This window comes from Pseudophryne corroboree, chromosome 12 (assembly GCF_028390025.1).
Source record: "Pseudophryne corroboree isolate aPseCor3 chromosome 12, aPseCor3.hap2, whole genome shotgun sequence".
Taxonomy (NCBI): domain Eukaryota; kingdom Metazoa; phylum Chordata; class Amphibia; order Anura; family Myobatrachidae; genus Pseudophryne; species Pseudophryne corroboree.
The window spans coordinates 264,610-286,444 of record NC_086455.1 but is presented as its reverse complement, the minus strand read 5'-3'; the positions used below and the strand labels follow the sequence as shown (position 1 = coordinate 286,444).

General features: G+C 48.3%; 1 protein-coding gene across 3 annotated transcripts in view; it reads left to right on the top strand.

The window, feature by feature from the left end:
• Nucleotides 1–21,835, top strand: part of RUSC1 (RUN and SH3 domain containing 1) — a 79,270-nt gene that overhangs the window by 16,096 nt on the left and 41,339 nt on the right. For 2 of the 3 annotated variants that reach the window (XM_063946606.1, XM_063946607.1), the window contains exons 2-3: nucleotides 1,165–2,878; nucleotides 18,866–19,171. In XM_063946606.1, coding sequence (XP_063802676.1) covers nucleotides 1,291–2,878; nucleotides 18,866–19,171 — 1,894 coding nt within the window. In that variant the 5' untranslated portion in view covers nucleotides 1,165–1,290. The remainder of the gene's footprint in view (nucleotides 1–1,164; nucleotides 2,879–18,865; nucleotides 19,172–21,835) is intronic. The other variant, XM_063946608.1, reaches the window with a different exon arrangement.

Genomic DNA, 21,835 nt, shown 5'->3' with positions numbered 1-21,835 from the left:
ATCCCCCTCTCCTTCTCCATCCGTCACATCATACCCCTCTCTCCTTCTCTATACCTCACAGAGAAGGAGAGCAGGATATGATATGTTCTATTACTGTTGTTCTAATTGTAAAGCGCAACGGAATATGCTGCGCTATATAAGAAACTGTTACTAAATAAATAATAAATAAATGTGTGGGATAGAGAAGGAGAGGGGGACATGATGTGTGGGATAGAGAAGGAGAGGGGGATATGATGTTTTACACGGATTAACGAACATACGTGACTTTCTCAGTACTAACAGACAAACAACTCACTCCACCCAGCTCCTCCCACTTATCAAGGAACAACTCACACATCTCAACTCCTCCCACTTATCAAGGAACGTCTTACTCAACTCCTCCCACTTATCAAGGAACAACTCACACATCTCAACTCCTCCCACTTATCAAGGAACATCTCGCTCCAGTAAACTCCTCCCACTTATCAAGGAACAACACACTCCTCCTCCTCCCACTTATTAAGGAACATCTCGCTCCAGTAAACTCCTCCCACTTATCAAGGAACAACACACTCCTCCTCCCACTTATTAAGGAACAACTCACTCCACCCATCTCCTCTCACTTATCAAAGAGTAGCTTACTCCACCCAATTATGGCCATTTATCAAGGAACATCTCACTCTACCCAGCTCCTCCCATTTGTAAATTTTAAAATGTGCTCCACCCAATTCCTCCCATTTATCAAGGATCAACTCACTCCACCCAAATACTCCCACTGCATCTCTACTGTTTTGTGCTTCATAAATTGCCTTGGTTAAAAACTAAATATGGTGGTCTCCACTGGCAATAAAGAAGCACAAATGTGAAGGCAGTTCCGTTCCATGTGCCGGATAAATTATAGACGTTTTTGTCACCAAGCAATTGTAAAAAAAACCGAACTTGCGCTACTTCTAAATTCTGGGTTATTTATGGAGATCTCTCTTCCTACATATATTAGTAAATTGTGTTTACATTGTGTATTATTGTCACCGTGTTCCATTCTCATCACGTCATGTAATGGTGCCCCTGAATGGTCTGTTCTCATTGTTCTATCACCTTGTGTACAGTGCTATGACGTCATGGGTGATCTGACCAGATGAATAACCTCATGTCGGACCTACCTGGTTCTTCTCTCCCATTCTGCAGGTTTCCCTATAGGATGAAATGGATGTTTGCTGACCAGATAAGAGACATCTACAGAGTGAGGATATGCTTATTCTGATATAGCATTTTCAGTGCCTAGACTGTGCAAAATCAAGGGCAGATTATAACATGTTGGCCTCAAGGAACGCCCTCATGAGCAACCTGAACTATGTACACCTGCAGCACGTGTCCCTTGGAGTACACCTATCTATGAGGCCTGAGGTGATGGAAGCTCCCATTAACCAAGACACAAGCCTGAAAGGTGTTTCTGGGTGCCACCACCAATGGAAAGACAATTCAGAACCAGTACTGGTGGATGCCAATTCCAATGACCCGTCAGTGCCATGCCAATGCTGTGAGCAGCATGCGAGGCAAGGGGACACTCTACAGTATGGCTTGAAGGACCATACGGAGGCAATTATGTACGATAAGTGTCTGTCTCCAAATGACCTTCCATTGAGCCCCTTGTCTCCGTCCTCTCCCTCAACAGACAGCAGCAGTTCCTCAGACTTCACTCTGGATGATTCTCCTGTCTCAATGTATTACAAGGAATACTCACAGGATGCCCTGGAGTCCCCTGACCAGCAGCCAGAAATTATTCCTCTGGATGTGGACACGGAAGCGCCCAGTTCTCTTCAACTACAGAGCTCTACAAGTCTCTTGCCACAAGCAGCCTGCAAGACACTCGTTCTAGACCCATCAAGTCCCAGACATCCAGAGAACATGAACAATAACAACACAGAGCCAATAGCTGCTCTAGATTGTAACTCGGAATCTATATTGGACAGCAACTGTAATGCTCTTGTAGAGAGTCAACAACTTGACCAGACATCATTGTCTTCCTCTTTGACAAACATTGATACAGTTGTAGGGCCCATAACTCAAACAAACATAGAGAGACTGGACAGTACAGATGCAAACCTTGCACACGTTCCCCACTGGCCTGTCGACAGTGATCTTCTTCCAGGTCTGTCCTTCACGGGAAATGTTTCTACAGAAACACCAAAGAAGACAATTACTTCATTCCATGAGCTGGCCCAGAAGAGGAGAAAGAGTGGAGGGCTGTTGCTGCCACAGCTGAAGAAAGACCGAAGTGATTGGCTTATTGTTTTTTCCCCAGACACTGAGCAGCCACCCGTCAATGAACTGACAGTATCTGCTTTTCACCACGGGGTTTTGGTGCCTCAAACCCATTCGTTGCCAGCAGGAAAGGAAGTCACTACATTCAGGGAGTTGAGGTATCGCAACACGCTTAATAAACAGAGCGTTCATCAGGGAAAGGTCCACAGCTTTTGCTTTGGGGAGATGGGACCTTCCGAACCTTCAGCCGCAGGAAATGTCTCATATTTGTCTTGGGAGCAGAATGGCTCACCCCATTTAGTCACAAAAGAAATGGTTCTCGAAGACCCAGCTGTGAGAGAGATTGAATACCAGAAACAGGATTATCAACCTAGACCTAATCAGGCCAAAAGCTACCAGAAACCTGATGCAAACATGCAAAAAGCAGACACAGCAGAGGTTTCAGGGAAAGTGTGGTCATTAAGTGGTCACAAAATATCTACATTTGTGGATACATTATCAACCACAACAGGACGGTATGATGAATCCACTTTAAAGAGTGAACTCTGCAGCAGACCTGCGAAAGACATTGTATCCACCAAGGCAGGAGTCTGGGGTCGAGGAATGGCAGACGGGGGCGACAAGAGATGCCAAGAAGGTAAGTACCTGGGCACCCTACCTGGACTCTGCAGGTCATTGTGTACAGTGAAAATGCTAAGCCAAGAAAGACTAAAATGACTTGGGTGGTTATCAACTTAAAAGACCAAGGCTAATACGCATATACAATTTTAGTCCGATTAACTAAATTCAGAATATTTGTAGTGGTGACCAGAGCTAGTGACTAAAGGTCCTGCATTGTGATCAGAGCCACAATATACACTTTAACAAAACCTAGAAGGTTCCATAAAGTGACCAGAGCCGGTATTTTACACATTGACAACCTTAGAAGTTTCCATAAAGTGGCCAGAGATGTTATATTACACATTGACAACCTTAGAAGGTTCCATAAAGTGACCAGAGCCGGTATTTTACACATTGACAATCTTAGAAGGTTCCACAAAGTGACCACAGATGATATATTACACTTTGACAACCTTAGAAGGTTCCATAAAGTGACCAGAGCCGGTATTTTACACATTGACAACCGTAAAAGTTTCCATAAAGTGGCCAGAGGCAGTATTTTACACATTGACAACCTTAGAAGGTTCCATAAAGTGACCAGAGCTGGTATATTACACTTTGACAAACTTAGAAGGTTCCAGAAAGTGACCAGAGCTGGTATATTACACTTTGACAAACTTAGAAGGTTCCAGAAAGTGACCAGAGCTGGTATATTACACTTTGACAACCTTAGAAGGTTCCAGAAAGTGACCAGAGCCGGTATTTTACACACTGACAACCTTAGTAGGATCCATAAAGTGACCAAAGATGATATATTACACTTGACAACCTTAGAAGGTTCCAGAAAGTGACCAGTGCCGGTATTTTACACATTGACAACCTTAGAAGGTTCCACAAAGTGACCAGAGATGATATATTACACTTTGACAACCTTAGAAGGTTCCAGAAAGTGACCAGAGCCGGTATTTTACACATTGACAACCTTAGAAGGTTCCAGAAAGTGACCAGAGCTGGTATATTACACATTGGGGGTGATTCCGAGTTGTTCGCTCGCTAGCTGCTTTTAGCAGCATTGCACACGCTAAGCCGCCGCCCTCTGGATGTTTATCTTAGCTTAGCAGAATTGCGAACGAAAGTTTAGCAGAATTGTGAATAGAAGTTTCGTAGCAGTTTCTGAGTAGCTCCAGACCTACTCACAGATTGCGATCAGCTCAGGCCGCTTCGTTCCTCGTTTGACGTCACACACACGCCCAGCGTTCGGCCAGCCACTCCCCCGTTTCTCCAGACACTCCCACGTTTTTTTCCTGACACGCCTGCGTTTTTCCACACACTCCCTGAAAACGGCCAGTTTCCGCCCAGAAACACCCACTTCCTGTCCATCACACTCCGATCACTTCAACGATGAAAAATCTTCGTTCGGACGTGAGTAAATTTACTAAGTTTTGTGTTAAAATACTTACCGCATGCACACTGCGTACCAAGCACATGCGCATTTTTGCCTTAATCGCTCCGTTGCGAAAATCGGCAACGAGCGAACAACTCGGAATGACCCCCATTGACCAAACCTAGAAGGTTCCATAAGGTGACCAAATCTAAAGTATTTCATACTGACCATTTCTAGAACATTCCCAAGGTGACCGGAGATAGAATCTTTAACACTGATTAAACCAAGAAGATTCTATAAGGTGAACATGGCTAAAATATTACACACTAACTAGATATAGAATGTTCTGCAAGGCCAAAGGCAGAATGTTACAAATTAACAGCCGGGACAGGCGTCTCACAGAACACAGCAGCCGGGACAGGCGTCTCACAGAACACAGCAGCCGGGACAGGCGTCTCGCAGAACACAGCAGCCGGGACAGGCGTCTCGCAGAACACAGCAGCCGGGACAGGCGTCTCGCAGAACACAGCAGCCGGGACAGGCGTCTCGCAGAACACAGCAGCCGGGACAGGCGTCTCGCAGAACACAGCAGCCGGGACAGGCGTCTCGCAGAACACAGCAGCCGGGACAGGCGTCTCGCAGAACACAGCAGCCGGGACAGGCGTCTCGCAGAACACAGCAGCCGGGACAGGCGTCTCGCAGAACACAGCAGCCGGGACAGGCGTCTCGCAGAACACAGCAGCCGGGACAGGCGTCTCGCAGAACACAGCAGCCGGGACAGGCGTCTCCCAGAACACAGCAGCCGGGACAGGCGTCTCGCAGAACACAGCAGCCGGGACAGGCGTCTCACAGAACACAGCAGCCGGGACAGGCGTCTCACAGAACACAGCAGCCGGGACAGGCGTCTCACAGAACACAGCAGCCGGGACAGGCCCCTCACAGAATTACAGCAGCCGGGACAGGCCCCTCACAGGAACACAGCAGCCGGGACAGGCCCCTCACGGGAACACAGCAGCCGGGACAGGCCCCTCACGGGAACACAGCAGCCGGGACAGGCCCCTCACGGAAACACAGCAGCCGGGACAGGCCCCTCACAGGAACACAGCAGCCGGGACAGGCCCCTCTCAGGAACACAGCAGCCGGGACAGGCCCCTCACAGGAACACAGCAGCCGGGACAGGCCCCTCACGGAAACACAGCCGCCGGGACAGGCCCCTCACGGGAACACAGTAGCCGGGACAGGCGTCTCACAGAACACAGCAGCCGGGACAGGCCTGTCAGAACACAGCAGCCGGGACAGGCCCCTTAGAGAACACAGCAGCCGGGACAGGCCCCTCACAGGAACACAGCAGCCGGGACAGGCCCCTCACAGGAACACAGCAGCCGGGACGGGCATGTCACAGGAACGCAGCTGGTAGCCACACTCCATGGCTGGGCATCACAGGCGGCAGCCACATTTCCATGGCTGGGTATCAGACGCTTTAGCCACACTCCATGGCTGGGCATCAGAGGCAGCAGCCACATTTCCATGGCTTGGTATCATAGGCGATGACCACACTCCATGGCTTGGGTTCATAAGTGGTAACCACACTCCATGGCTGGGTATCAGAGGCGGTTGCCACATTCCATGGCTGGGTATCAGAGGCGGTTGCCACACTCCATGGCTGGGCATCAGAGGCGGCAGCCACATTTCCATGGCTGGGTATCAGACGCTTTAGCCGCACTCCATGGCTGGGCATCAGAGGCGGCAGCCACATTTCCATGGCTTGGTATCATAGGCGATGACCACACTCCATGGCTTGGGTTCATAAGTGGTAACCACACTCCATGGCTGGGTATCAGAGGCGGTTGCCACATTCCATGGCTGGGTATCAGAGATGGTGACCACACTCCGTGGCTGGGTATCAGAGATGGTGACCACACTCCGTGGCTGGGTATCAGAGATGGTGACCACACTACATGGCTGGGTATCAGAAATGGTGACCACACTCCATGGCTGGGTATCAGTCATAGCCATGTACATGTAGGCCACTAGTGGGCCATATTCTCATAATCTATCTCTTGGTCCCACAGTCTGAGGTTACTTGATTGTGAACAGCGGGAAACTTGTTTAGAATAGCATGACTCCGCCACAACTGTCTGCCATTCTTCCTGAGGTGTGTTGCAGCCACATGAAAGGACTGGGATCAGTCATCAGTGATGGCCACACAAACCACCACATCCTCTCACTTGTGGCATATTCCACCTTGTCATTCAGCAGCTTCTGCCCATCACTCTGTCCAAACCCTTAATGGGGTGCATTAGTCTTTATTATAGTAGTTTGTGCCCCCTAGCACAGGAGCAGGCACCAGGTTATGTTTTAGTGGTAGCTCCCAGGCAAGTGACCACCACTTAGCCACTTCTAGTGAGATGTGTCAGGCTATAGAGCTAGTCATGGACAAAACCTGGGCCATACCCCATGTTAATAAGTGAGAATTCCTGGCAGGTAGTTAAATGGGATGTAGACACGTGCTTTATCCCCCGTGGCATGTCACTGGCTGTGGTAATCAGCGGCGACCGTTCCTCATTCTCTGGGGGTCAGTGCAATCTCTTACAGTATGGACGGAATGTTCCTGACTCCCAATAACTCATGTAACAGAGCATTAATCTGCAGGGCGTTGCTAGGCGCCAGACGTGGTCACGTCATTAAACAAGTGGTGGTCTACGTGAAACATCATTAATTTTACCCATGCAGGGACTCCCACAGTCTAGCGCCCACTGGATAACACTTAGCTGCAGCATGGCCTCCATGCAGTCTGTACTGACCAGGACAGTTCTATCTAGTTTCCCACTATAGAGAGCACTATGGCATGGACTACAGATGCCCACCTCTGATGGGACGGAACTGTTTGCCACAACAAACTGTGTCCACAGTGACTTCACCTGTGTTATTCACAAGGCGTAGTATGCCTTTAAAGTGTTTATATGGTAGGTATAGTGCCACCTACAGTCTCCGTCACAGGACACCACATGGTTGCTGTCACTCGGGAACTAGGAGACTGTGTACTACCATCCCTGGCACCTGTTCTGACTCATGGGAACCAGCACTCCTACTTTGAACTCTACCACAGGGACGTTGATGATAGTATTCTACTTGGTCTGCACCTCTAGAATGTTGGACTATACAAGCCAGATGAGCTTCTCTGACAGCCATGGTAATATCCTGTGTAGCCAGCTCCCCTTCCCAAGGCTCCACGAACAGGTTGAGGAGCCCACTCTGCGGACAAGTAGCAATTAAGTGGATAAAAAAACATGAGAGACTTCTCTGTAACTCTATGATGTCATATGTCTGCCAGGGATAGGATGGAACTCTGGCTTCTTAGAATGCTATAAGGAGATGGGAACTTGCTAGTTATAGGGAGAGCAGAGGACACTCCAGCTATCATAAAGTCCTTTGGGGCTAATCTGAACACTTCCTCCATCATGGAATGACCATGGTCCATCTCTGGTGTGCATCAGTGGCAGAAGAAGTCAATTACACCCTAATCTCACCATGAATTGTCATAGCACCTCATGGGTGTAGTATGGTTCTTTTCTGCAAAGTCCAGAATGTTTCCTGATAAGTCTGTCAGTGGCAGAACAATACCAACATGATAGTTCATACTCTACTGCTCTGGGTGACTCCATCATAAGCCTCCAATACCTGTCCTAGCAACATGGAGCCCAAACACTTGCAAGTGACCATCAATCTTCCCAACATTGCTCTAGAATATGTGGAGCTGCTGATAACTCTCTGCACAGGTCTACACCTGGACAACAAGCATGCTCTTCAGTTTCATCAGCTCCTTGTGACTCCTGGTGCTTCCTAGGGGAAGATGAACAGACATTGGCTAAAGGAGCCAGTGATTCTGGAACCAGCTGCTGCCAGAAGGCATTGCAGATCCAGCTCTAGGTGCTACATGGGTATCTCCTTGGGTATGTTCATTGCAAGATGCCTCCTTTACGGGGCTCCTCCACCGATGATGGGTGAATTTACTCACATCTCATGGACTCCTCATACCACTGTATAGGATATTTTTTTTCTGGAACTGAACCCCCAAATTCCCCTTGGAAAGGCTGTAATTAAAACTTCTGTGTGGGTCCCATTTGTTGTTCCTTCTGAAATTGAAGCCTTCACACCACCCTGGGTGTTATGATTCTGTTGGTGCATGTATTCCCTTTGTTCAAGATGCACCTGATGTCAGCTGACAATTCAGTATGCACCTGGTGTCAGCTGACAATTCAGTATGCACCTGATGTCAGCTGACATTTAACAATCCATCACTGTTTTCCTGTGTTTTCTGCTCCTTAGGCTGTCTCTGTACATGCAGCTCTGCAGGGGCGCAGGGTGTGTAATTAGAGTTAACACTCCCAGCCCGGCTTTTTTCATTGGTTAGTGTGGCTGTTATAAACCAGCCAGCGTAGATCTCCCACACCAGTTGTATTATTATAATTATTTTTGCCAGAACTACCTAATTCTCTGAGTCCAAGCTCTAGGTCATACTGAAAGTCTGGATTGCTGGTCCATGCTTTCCTGCTACGCCTATCTCTGCCTGATCATGTTTCCAGGACTATGCTAGTTAAGTATTGAGAACTTTACCTATTCCTTGTGGAATTTTTCAAGAACTCCCTTTATGCTGAGAACACTGCATTTATTTGGTTACTGTGGACTTAAACTATGCTCTGTGGATTCTCAGGTTATTACCGTCTGCAAGCTCTCATTTGACCTTTGTGCTTTGCTTTTGCCATGTTATGAAGGATCACTACTTGGAAATAGGTTCTGCAGTTAATAAGGTCATCACAAGCTTCATCATTCCTGTGGAGGGTCATTATTCAGAGCAGGGGATATTGGCCCTCATTCCGAGTTGTTCGCTCGCAAACTGCTTTTAGCAGCTTTGCACACGCTAAGCCGCCGCCTACTGGTAGTGAATCTTAGCATAGTAAAATTGCGAACGAAAGATTATCAAAATTGCGATTACACACTTCTTAGCAGTTTCTGAGTAACTTCAACCTTACTCGGCATCTGCGATCAGTTCAGTGCTTGTCGTTCCTGGTTTGACGTCACAAACACACCCAGCGTTCGCCCAGACACTCCTCCGTTTCTCCAGCCACTCCCGCGTTTTTCCCAGAAACTGTAGCGTTTTTTCCCACACGCCCATAAAACGGCCTGTTTCCGCCCAGAAACACCCACTTCCTGTCAATCACACTCCGTTCGCCTGAACGAAGAAAAAGCCGTGAGTAAAATACCTAACTGTATAGCAAATTTACTTGGCGCAGTCGCAGTGCGAACATTGCGCATGCGCACTAAGCGGAAAATCGCTGCGATGCGAAAAAAATTACCGAGCGAACAACTCGGAATGACCCCCATTGTCTTTACTTCTGTGCTGTATCCATATTCTAATTCAGATCTGGGCGCCAATTCCCCGGCTGCGGTCACCTGTGTTCTAGTTCTGTGCCGCATCCATATTCTAATTCAGATCTGGGCGCCAATTCCCCGTCTGCGGTCACCTGTGTTCTAGTTCTGTGCCGCATCCATATTCTAATTCAGATCTGGGCGCCAATTCCCCGGCTGCGGTCACCTGTGTTCTAGTTCTGTGCCGCATCCATATTCTAATACAGATCTGGGCGCCAATTTCCCGGCTGCGGTCACCTGTGTTCTAGTTCTGTGCCGCATCCATATTCTAATTCAGATCTGGGCGCCAATTCCCCGGCTGCGGTCACCTGTGTTCTAGTTCTGTGCCGCATCCATATTCTAATTCAGATCTGGGCGCCAATTCCCCGGCTGCGGTCACCTGTGTTCTAGTTCTGTGCCGCATCCATATTCTAATTCAGATCTGGGCGCCAATTCCCCGGCTGCGGTCACCTGTGTTCTAGTTCTGTGCCGCATCCATATTCTAATTCAGATCTGGGCGCCAATTCCCCGGCTGCGGTCACCTGTGTTCTAGTTCTGTGCCGCATCCATATTCTAATTCAGATCTGGGCGCCAATTCCCCGGCTGCGGTCACCTGTGTTCTAGTTCTGTGCCGCATTATTGAGCTCTCGTTACGTCTCTGGTACAGCTACACCTCCATAGCCTGCATATCATAACTCTGATTGTTCCCAGCTATTCTGTTCCAGAACCAGGACACTCAGTATCCAGTGATTATTCTATTAACGACTCCCTCGCTATTGTCTACCCTGCAGTAATTACTCCAGCATTTAGCCCTGTGACAGGACGGTCCCGTACGAAAGCACTCGCCGCTTTCGCGTCCCGTCTTCTGCGCACAGAATGGAGGGTCAGGTCACACGAGGCCTGACCACATAGGGGATTCCCGCTTACCGTCAGTAACCGCCTGTTACTGACTCCACCCACTGCGTTGTGGGCGGGTTTTTGCTGCCACCACCAAACTCCTAACCTGCCGTGGCGTTTGGAACCACGGTTCTGCTCTGTATGTGCCGACGCACTGCCTTACCACAGCTGTGTGGTGTTGACGAATCCCCACTAGCCACTTGCTAGGCCTCTACCGGTAGCTGGCGGAAGGCGGAGCTTGGAGACGTCAGGTGCTTCCCTGGACAGCCGGAGGACGGGGCTAGGTTTGGCATAACCCTGTAGGTCACAAGATGACGCAATCTTCTTGAGGCAAATGGTATTTATTTGCTCAATAGTTCTAAAGAGAACTCTTCCCTATTGCTAAGGGCAACAGCATACAGCAAGATGTTCCAGCAGAATAAGATGGTACAACTACAATACAACTCTGGAGGCACGCAGGCCTCCTTTTTATGTCAGTTTTCCACACAGTACTACAGGGGGGTAAGCCCTCCCTGTCTTCTCCAACCAATCAGGTTATTTTACAAATTACCAATAAATAAATTACATTTCAAAAGGGGATAAGTGCAATAAAACAATATCCTCCTTCCTGTCACCCAGACAACGTTTGGTATCAGATTAACATTCACTAATGATAAATTTATCACATAGCTTCAAAATACAAATGTTTCTCTGACGTCCTAGTGGATGCTGGGTACTCCGTAAGGACCATGGGGAATAGACGGGCTCCGCAGGAGACTGGGCACTCTTAAAATAAAGATTAGGTACTATATCTGGTGTGCACTGGCTCCTCCGTCTATGCCCCTCCTCCAGACCTCAGTTAGAATCTGTGCCCGGCCAGGGCTGGGTGCTCCTAGTGGGCTCTCCTGAGCTCACTAAAAAAGAAAGTATTTGTTAGGTTTTTTATTTTCAGTGAGATCTGCTGGCAACAGACTCATTGCTACGAGGGACTGAGGGGAGAGAAGCAAACCTACCTGCTTGCAGCTAGCTTGTGCTTCTAAGACTACTGGACACCATTAGCTCCAGAGGGATCGAACACAGGGCCCGACCTCGATCGTCCGTTCCCGGAGCCGCGCCGCCGTCCCCCTTGCAGAGCCAGAAGACGGAAGAACCAGGAGAAAATCGGCGGCTGAAGACTCCGGTCTTCAATAAGGTAGCGCACAGCACTGCAGCTGTGCGCCATTGCTCCCACAGCACACCACACGCTCCGGTCACTGGTGGGTGCAGGGTGCTGGGGGGGGGGGGGGGGGGCGCCCTGGGCTGCAATATGTATACCTTTTTGGCAAAATGCACATAATACAGTTATAAACTGTATATGTGCCTAATCCCCCGCCATAAATATTATTAAAAAAGCGGGAGAAGCCCGCCGCTGAAGGGGCGGGGCTATCTTCCTCAGCACAGCCAGCGCCATTTTCTCTTCACAGCTCCGCTGGAAGGACGCTCCCCAGGCTCTCCCCTGCAGTATACACTACAAGAAGGGTAAAAAAGAGAGGGGGGGGCACATAAATTTAGGCGCAAAAGGTGATATAAGCAGCTATTGAGGGAAAATTCACTTTGTGTTAGTGTATATCCCTCTGTTATATAGCGCTCTGGTGTGTGCTGGCATACTCTCTCTCTGTCTCCCCAAAGGACTTTGTGGGGTCCTGTCCTCAGTCAGAGCATTCCCTGTGTGTGTGTGCAGTGTGTCGGTACGGCTGTGTCGACATGTTTGATGAGGACGCTTACGTGGAGGCGGAGCAGGAGCCGATAAGTGTGATGTCGCCCCCTGCGGGGCCGACACCAGAGTGGATGGATATGTGGAAGGTATTAACCGACAGTGTCAACTCCTTGCATAAAAGGTTCGATGACGTAACAGCTTTGGGACAGCCGGCATCTCAGCCCGCGCCTGCCCAGGCGTCTCAGAGGCCATCAGGGGCTCAAAAACGCCCGCTACCTCAGATGGCAGACACAGATGTCGACACGGAGTCTGACTCCAGTGTAGACGAGGATGAGACAAATGTACAATCCACAAGGGCCATCCGATGCATGATTACGGCAATGAAAAATGTGTTGCACATTTCTGACATTAACCCGGTTACCACTAAAAAGGGTATTATGTTTGGGGAGAAAAAGCAGCCAGTGACTTTTCCCCCATCTGATGAGTTAAATGAATTGTGTGAAGAAGCGTGGTGTTCCCCAGATAAGAAATTAGTGATTTCTAAGAGGTTACTAATGGCATACCCTTTCCCGCCAACGGACAGGTTGCGTTGGGAAACATCCCCTAGGGTGGACAAGGTGCTCACACGCTTATCAAAAAAGGTGGCACTGCCGTCTCAGGATACGGCCGCCTTAAAGGAGCCTGCAGATAGAAAGCAGGAGGCTATCCTGAAGTCTGTGTATACACACTCAGGTACTATACTGGACCTGCTATTGCTTCAGCATGGATGTGCAGTGCTGCAGCAGCGTGGTCTGATTCCCTGTCTGATAACATTTATTCCCTTGACAGGGATACTATTTTGCTAACCATAGAGCATATTAAAGACGTAGTCTTATATATGAGGGATGCACAGAGGGACATTTGCCGGCTGGCATCTAGAATTAATGCAATGTCCATTTCTGCCAGGAGAGTATTATGGACTCGGCAGTGGACAGGTGATGCTGATTCTAAAAGGCACATGGAAGTTTTGCCTTATAAAGGTGAGGAATTGTTTGGGGACGGTCTCTCGGACCTCGTATCCACAGCAACAGCTGGGAAGTCGACTTTTTTACCTCAGGTTCCCTCACAGCCTAAGAAAGCACCGTATTATCAAGTACAGTCCTTTCGGCCTCAGAAAGGCAAGCGGGTCAGAGGCGCGTCCTTTCTGCCCAGAGGCAGGGGTAGAGGGAAAAAGCTGCACCAGTCAGCCAGTTCCCAGGAACAAAAATCCTCCCCTGCTTCCACTAAGTCCACCGCATGACGCTGGGGCTCCACAGGTGGAGCCAGGTGCGGTGGGGGCCCGTCTCCGGAACTTCAGCGACCAGTGGGTTCGCTCACAGGTGGATCTCTGGGTTCTACAAGTGGTATCTCAGGGATGCAAGCTGTAGTTCGAGGCGTCTCCCCCTCGCCGTTACCTCAAATCAGCCTTGCCAGCTAATCCCAAGGAAAGGGAGGTAGTACTGGCGGCAATTCACAAGCTGTACCTTCAGCAGGTGATAATCAAAGTTCCCCTCCTTCAACAGGGACGGGGTTACTATTCCACAATGTTTGTGGTACCGAAACCGGACGGTTCGGTGAGACCCATTCTAAATTTGAAATCCTTGAACACTTATATAAGGAAGTTCAAGTTCAAAATGGAATCGCTCAGGGCGGTTATTGCAAGCCTGGAAGAGGGGGATTTTATGGTGTCGCTGGACATCAAGGACGCTTACCTACATGTCCCCATTTACCCACCTCACCAGGAGTACCTCAGGTTTGTGGTACAGGACTGCCATTACCAATTCCAGACGTTGCCGTTTGGTCTGTCCACGGCACCGAGGGTATTTACCAAGGTAATGGCCGAAATGATGATACTCCTTCGAAAGAAGGGAGTTATAATTATCCCGTACTTAGACGATCTCCTTATAAAGGCAAGGTCCAAGGAGCAGTTGTTAGTCGGAGTAGCACTATCTCGGGAAGTGCTACAACAGCACGGCTGGATTCTGAATATCCCAAAGTCGCAGCTGATTCCTACGACGCGTCTGCTGTTCTTGGGCATGATTCTGGACACAGAACAGAAGAAGGTGTTTCTCCCGGAGGAGAAGGCCAAGGAGTTGTCATCTCTGGTCAGAGACCTCCTAAAACCAAAACAGGTGTCGGTGCATCACTGCACGCAAGTCCTGGGAAAGCTGGTAGCTTCTTACGAAGCAATTCCCTTCGGCAGGTTCCATGCAAGGATCTTTCAGTGGGATCTGTTAGACAAGTGGTCCGGATCGCATCTTCAGATGCATCGGCTGATCACCCTGTCCCCGAGGGCCAGGGTGTCTCTGCTGTGGTGACTGCAGAGTGCTCATCTTCTCGAGGGCCGCAGATTCGGCATTCAGGACTGGGTCCTGGTGACCACGGATGCAAGCCTCCGAGGTTGGGGGGCAGTCACTCAGGGAAGAAACTTCCAAGGACAGTGGTCGAGTCAGGAGACTTCCTTACACATAAATATTCTGGAACTAAGGGCCATTTACAATGCCCTAAGTCAAGCAGAACCCCTGCATCAAGACCAACCGGTGCTGATTCAGTCAGACAACATCACGGCGGTCGCCCATGTAAACCGACAGGGCAGCACAAGAAGTAGGATGGCATTGGCAGAAGCCACAAGGATTCTTCGATGGGCGGAGAATCACGTGCTAGCACTGTCAGCGGTGTTCATTCCGGGAGTGGACAACCGGGAAGCAGACTTCCTCAGCAGGCACGACCTCCACCCGGGAGAGTGGGGACTTCATCCAGAAGTCTTCAAGCTGATTGTAAATCGTTGGGAAAGGCCACAGGTGGACATGATGGCGTCCCGTCTCAACAAAAATCTAAAAAGATATTGCGCCAGGTCAAGGGACCCTCAGGCGGTAGCTGTGGACGCTCTAGTGACACCGTGGGTGTACCAGTCGGTTTATGTGTTCCCTCCTCTTCCTCTCATACCAAAGGTACTGAGGATAATAAGAAAGAGAGGAGTAAGAACTATACTCATCGTTCCGGATTGGCCAAGAAGAACTTGGTACCCGGAGCTACAAGAAATGATCTCAGAGGACCCATGGCCTCTGCCTCTCAGACAGGACCTGCTGCAGCAGGGGGCCTGCCTGTTCCAAGACTTACCGCGGCTGCGTTTGACGGCATGGCGGTTGAACGCCGAATCCTAATGGAAAAGGGCATTCCGGATGAAGTCATTCCTACGCTGATAAAAGCTAGGAAGGATGTGACAGAACAACATTATCACCGCATATGGCGAAAATATGTTGCTTGGTGTGAGGCCAGGAAGGCCCCAACAGAGGAATTTCAGCTGGGTCGATTTCTGAACTTCCTACAGTCAGGAGTGACTATGGGCCTAAAATTAGGATCCATTAAAGTCCAGATTTCGGCCCTGTCTATTTTCTTTCAAAAAGAACTGGCTTCACTGCCTGAAGTTCAGACGTTTGTTAAGGGAGTGCTGCATATTCAGCCCCCTTTTGTGCCTCCAGTGGCACCTTGGGATCTCAACGTTGTGTTGGATTTCCTAAAATCACATTGGTTTGAGCCACTTAAGACCGTGTTGTTGAAGTATCTCACGTGGAAGCTAGTCATGCTGTTGGCCTTGGCCTCAGCTAGGCGTGTGTCAGAATTGGCGGCTTTGTCCTGTAAAAGCCCATATCTGATTTTTCATATGGACAGGGCAGAATTGAGGACTCACCACCTTTGGGAGAAATTGGGGACATCAGCGTTTCATTTGAACCAACCTATTGTGGTGCCTGCGGCTACTCGGGACTTGGAGGATTCCAAGTTGCTGGACGTAGTCCGGGCCCTGAAAATCTATGTTTCCAGGACGGCTGGAGTCAGAAAAACTTACTCACTATTTATCCTGCATGCACCCAACAAGCTGGGTGCTCCTGCTTCAAAGCAGACTATTGCTCGCTGGATCTGTAGCACGAATCAACTTGCACATTCTGCGGCTGGACTGCCGCATCCTAAATCAGTAAAAGCCCATTCCACGAGGAAGGTGGGCTCTTCTTGGGCGGCTGCCCGAGGGGTCTCGGCTTTACAACTTTGCCGAGCTGCTACTTGGTCGGGATCAAACACTTTTGCAAAATTCTACAAGTTTGATACCCTGGCTGAGGAGGACCTTGAGTTTGCTCATTCGGTGCTGCAGAGTCATCCGCACTCTCCCGCCCGTTTGGGAGCTTTGGTATAATCCCCATGGTACTTACGGAGTACCCAGCATCCACTAGGACGTCAGAGAAAATAAGAATTTACTCACCGGTAATTCTATTTCTCGTAGTCCGTAGTGGATGCTGGGAGCCCGTCCCAAGTGCGGACTCTCTGCAATACATGTATATAGTTATTGCTTAACTAAAGGGTTATTGTATGAGCCATCTGTTGAGAGGCTCAGTTATTGTTCATACTGTTAACTGGGTATAGTTATCACGAGTTGTACGGTGTGATTGGTGTGGCTGGTATGAGTCTTACCCGGGATTCCAAATCCTTTCCTAGTAATGTCAGCTCTTCCGGGCACAGTTTCCCTAACTGAGGTCTGGAGGAGGGGCATAGAGGGAGGAGCCAGTGCACACCAGATATAGTACCTAATCTTTCTTTTAAGAGTGCCCAGTCTCCTGCGGAGCCCGTCTATTCCCCATGGTCCTTACGGAGTACCCAGCATCCACTACGGACTACGAGAAATAGAATTACCGGTGAGTAAATTCTTATTTTCTGTCTTAGTCACATCTCCAGGCAAACCCAGAGTTTGAGATTACAACAGGAAAGGCTGCAACACATCAAACAGTCTTCCTTCCTGCATCTGCCATTCAGGGTTCGTATATCAATTAAGTCAGGTACATGAAACAGGTTCCAAGCCCATAGACCCTGTGATTAGCATCTTTACACATCAAAAGGTTTTGTCATTCACACCTCTCTGCTAGGACAGGGCCATTAGCATGCCACTTCCTACTGACAGGAGATGATTATTCAGACATCTATAGTAAGTGCATTTTAAAACCAACACAGCTTACACATTCCTTCTAAGTGCTGGCATTTGCATTAAATATAACATTGGTGAAAACACAGTAGTAAATATATTTTTAAATACCCGGTGCCTAGCACCCACACTACATTTAAAGATGGCGTTTAGCACCAGTGCACAGTTTAAAAGTGGCGCCAAGCGCCCATTGTCCTTGAATATGGCTCCGGTCACTGAGGGTTAACCCCTTCAGTGCCACGCCGCCATTGTCCACGTGGGCTGGGGTCTCTCCGGCCACAAGCCCTGTCTTACAATTGACCGGCCGACCATTATGGCAGGTTAATCCTAACGTTGGGTTATCTAAGACTGTGGTGTGATCTGCTGCACCGCTCCATCGTGCTGTATGAGCTTTTCTCTAATCCGGGCTGACCCCCTAACCTGTGACCTAACCTGTGCACAAGGATTGCCCTGGGCACTTTTAATTCTCTACTGTTGCTGCATGTCCCCCCCTCCCCCCTCCCCTCCCCTACGAACATGCCTTGACTTTGGTGACACTCTTTGGGCGTGGCAGTGGTCTTCTCTTCAGGCCTTCCACCCAGATATAACTACAGGACTTTGTCATCTTCACCTTTAAGTGGAAATCCCTAGAGGAAATACTCCCTAACAGTTCCTGAGATCCTAGCTGCATTGAGGGCCTAGGGGGTGCTAACACTCTGCAGTCCCCACACTGGGTCTTAGAAGCGGCAGCCTAGCCCTGTCCCCCCTCCTCCGCTCTTCCTTCCCTCACCCTACCGGACTCTCAGGTGAGGGTTACATTTTATACACCCTCATGTTACTATCCAGCCACATACAGTAGTCACTGTGCACGGACACGGCTCACTACAAGGTGGAGGTAGGTACATCTGTCGTGCTGATATCTCACCTGACGAAGCCCCAGTGAAGGTCAGGGTTACACACTTGTGCTGTGGTACAGTATTACCAAGCGGCACAGACATGGCTGAACACACAGGGAAATATTATCGCACCCCTCGCACAATTATATGTAGCAGTAATAGGTCTTCTCCTGGCAGGACAAGTGATCGGGCCTTCTCTTGGATAAAGTGCACTTAACTTATAAGAGGCAGTAATAAGGAATGCAGTAATTCCTGCGCCGTCTGCGCAATTTGGCGTGGACAGGAAAATTGTACTTTATTAATGGTTGGTGACATATTCTCTACCTGATATGAGTTGTGTGTGCAGACGTCTCATTCTGATTGTATATTGTCAAAACTAACTGTTCCATCTCTCACCCTGCTTCTTGCCGAACCTCCAACCTCCTGCCTAACCACATATCCCTCTCCTGCACCTCCTACATCATCATGATGCCTCGTGCTTGCGTCCTGGCTTTACCTGTGCTTTACCCCTCCTGCCTGCGATACATGCCTTCTACTTATGGTCCCTACATGTGATACATGCCTCATACCTGTGATATGTTCCTCCCCATGACATGTGTCTCCCACCTGTGATATGTACCTACTGCCTATAACAACACCTACCTTCTACCTATGGTCTGTGCATCCTGCCTGTAATATGTGCCTCCAACCTCCCACGGCTGAACCATCCTCACCCACATTCTCTGTCTGCTGACTGATTGTGCCAATCATCTCCAATGTCTTCACCATTGTTGATCTTCATATTTTGATCTATGGAGTTGGAGCCTCTGCTTTCCCTGCTTCCAATCTATTTATCCGTCTGGCTACTAACATGCGGCCGCTTTACCCGTCTTATCCCTTCTCACCGCAAAGTTCAGCCCCGGCCTTTCCCCGTTTCCTGCCCTGGTACCCGAGCTTTCCGCCCCGCTTGTCCCCTGTGGGGGCCTACTCTCCCCCTCAACGGGCACTGCTCCCATTGGAAATCACTCCGGATATGTCTGTCCTGCTGTCACCGATGTTTCCAAAGAACAAGAGCAGAGAGAAGGCACCACACTGCGTCGCCATGACGGACACGCCAGACCCAGGTTATAACTTCTCTCTATCAAATGAAAAAATTACATACACATTCTCCCAAACAGCTCAGACACAACAGAGGCTCCATAGACAATAGGTGGCAATAGAATCACCACTCAGTGGTCAATACATGTCAGGTAAATAGAACACTGTTCACTATTACCCCCAACCCATCTGCTGTTCCCCATCTGTTCACTATTACCCCCAACCCATCTGCTGTTCCCCATCTGTTCACTATTACCCCCAACCCATCTGCTGTTCTCCATCTGTTCACTATTACCCCCAACCCATCTGCTGTTTCCCATCCGTTCACTCTTACCTCCAACCCATCTGCTGTTCCCCATCTGTTCACTCACCCCCAACCCATCTGCCGTTCCCCATCTGTTCACTTATCCCCAACCCATCTGCTGTTCCCCATCTGTGGACTGTTACTTCCAACCCATCTGCTGTTCCCCATCTGTTCACTCACCCCCAACCCATCTGCCGTTCCCCTTCTGTTCACTTATCCCCAACCCATCTGCTGTTCCCCATCTGTGGACTGTTACCTCCAACCCATCTGCTGTTCCCCATCTGTGGACTGTTACCTCCAACCCAACTGCTGTTCCCCATCTGTTCATTTACCCCCAACCCATCTGCTGTTCCCCATCTGTTCACTATTACCCCCAACCCATCTGCTGTTCTCCATCTGTTCACTATTACCCCCAACCCATCTGCTGTTTCCCATCCGTTCACTCTTACCTCCAACCCATCTGCTGTTCCCCATCTGTTCACTCACCCCCAACCCATCTGCCGTTCCCCATCTGTTCACTTATCCCCAACCCATCTGCTGTTCCCCATCTGTGGACTGTTACTTCCAACCCATCTGCTGTTCCCCATCTGTTCACTCACCCCCAACCCATCTGCCGTTCCCCTTCTGTTCACTTATCCCCAACCCATCTGCTGTTCCCCATCTGTGGACTGTTACCTCCAACCCATCTGCTGTTCCCCATCTGTGGACTGTTACCTCCAACCCATCTGCTGTTCCCCATCTGTGGACTGTTACCTCCAACCCATCTGCTGTTCCCCATCTGTTCACTCTTACCCCCAACCCATTCATTCACTCTTACCTCCAACCCATCCATTCACTGTTACTTCCAACCCATCACTACTATTCCCCATTCATTCACTCTTACCCCAAATCCATCTGCTGTTCCCCATCTGTTCACTGTTACCCCCAACCCATCTACTATTCCTCATCCATTCACTCGTACCTCTAACCCATCCATTCACTCTTGCCTACAACCCATCTGCTATTCCCCATCTGTTCACTCTTACCCCCAACTGTTGTTAATAATAATAATAATAATAATAATAATAATAATATAACACTGGCAGCAGAGTGATATATAAGGATAAGGGTATAATAATGTAATATTGGCAGGAGAGTGTGATATATAAGGGTATAATAATGTAATACTGGCAGAAGAGTGCGATATATAAGGATAAGGGTATAATAATTTAATACTGGCAGGAGAGTGCGATATATAAGGATAAGGGTATAATAATGTAATACTGGCGGCAGAGTGTGATTTATAAGGATAAGGGTATAATAATGTAATACTGGCAGGAGAGTGATATATATAAGGGTATAATAATGTAATACTGGCAGGAGACTGTGATATATAAGGGTATAATAATGTAATACTGGCAGTAGAGTGTGATATACTGTATGAGGGTATAATAATGTAATACTGGCAGGAGAGTGTGATATATAAGGGTATAATAATGTAATACTGGCAGTAGAGTGTGATATACTGTATGAGGGTATAATAATGTAATACTGGCAGGAGAGTGTGATATATAAGGGTATAATAATGTAATACTGGCAGGAGACTGATATATAAGGGTATAATAATGTAATACTGGCGGCAGAGTGTGATTTATAAGGATAAGGGTATAATAATGTAATACTGGCAGGAGAGTGTGATATATAAGGATAAGGGTATAATAATGTAATACTGGCAGGAGACTGTGATATATAAGGGTATAATAATGTAATACTGGCGGCAGAGTGTGATTTATAAGGATAAGGGTATAATAATGTAATACTGGCAGGAGAGTGTGATATATAAGGATAAGGGTATAATAATGTAATACTGGCAGGAGAGTGATATATATAAGGGTATAATAATGTAATACTGGCAGGAGACTGATATATAAGGATAAGGGTATAATAATGTAATACTGGCAGGAGAGTGATATATATAAGGGTATAATAATGTAATACTGGCAGGAGACTGTGATATATAAGGGTATAATAATGTAATACTGGCAGGAGACTGTGATATATAAGGGTATAATAATGTAATACTGGCGGCAGAGTGTGATTTATAAGGATAAGGGTATAATAATGTAATACTGGCAGGAGAGTGTGATATATAAGGATAAGGGTATAATAATGTAATACTGGCAGGAGAGTGATATATATAAGGGTATAATAATGTAATACTGGCAGGAGACTGTGATATATAAGGATAAGGGTATAATAATGTAATACTGGCAGGAGAGTGATATATATAAGGGTATAATAATGTAATACTGGCAGGAGACTGTGATATATAAGGGTATAATAATGTAATACTGGCAGCAGAGTGTGATATACTGTATAAGGGTATATTAATGTAATACTGGCAGGA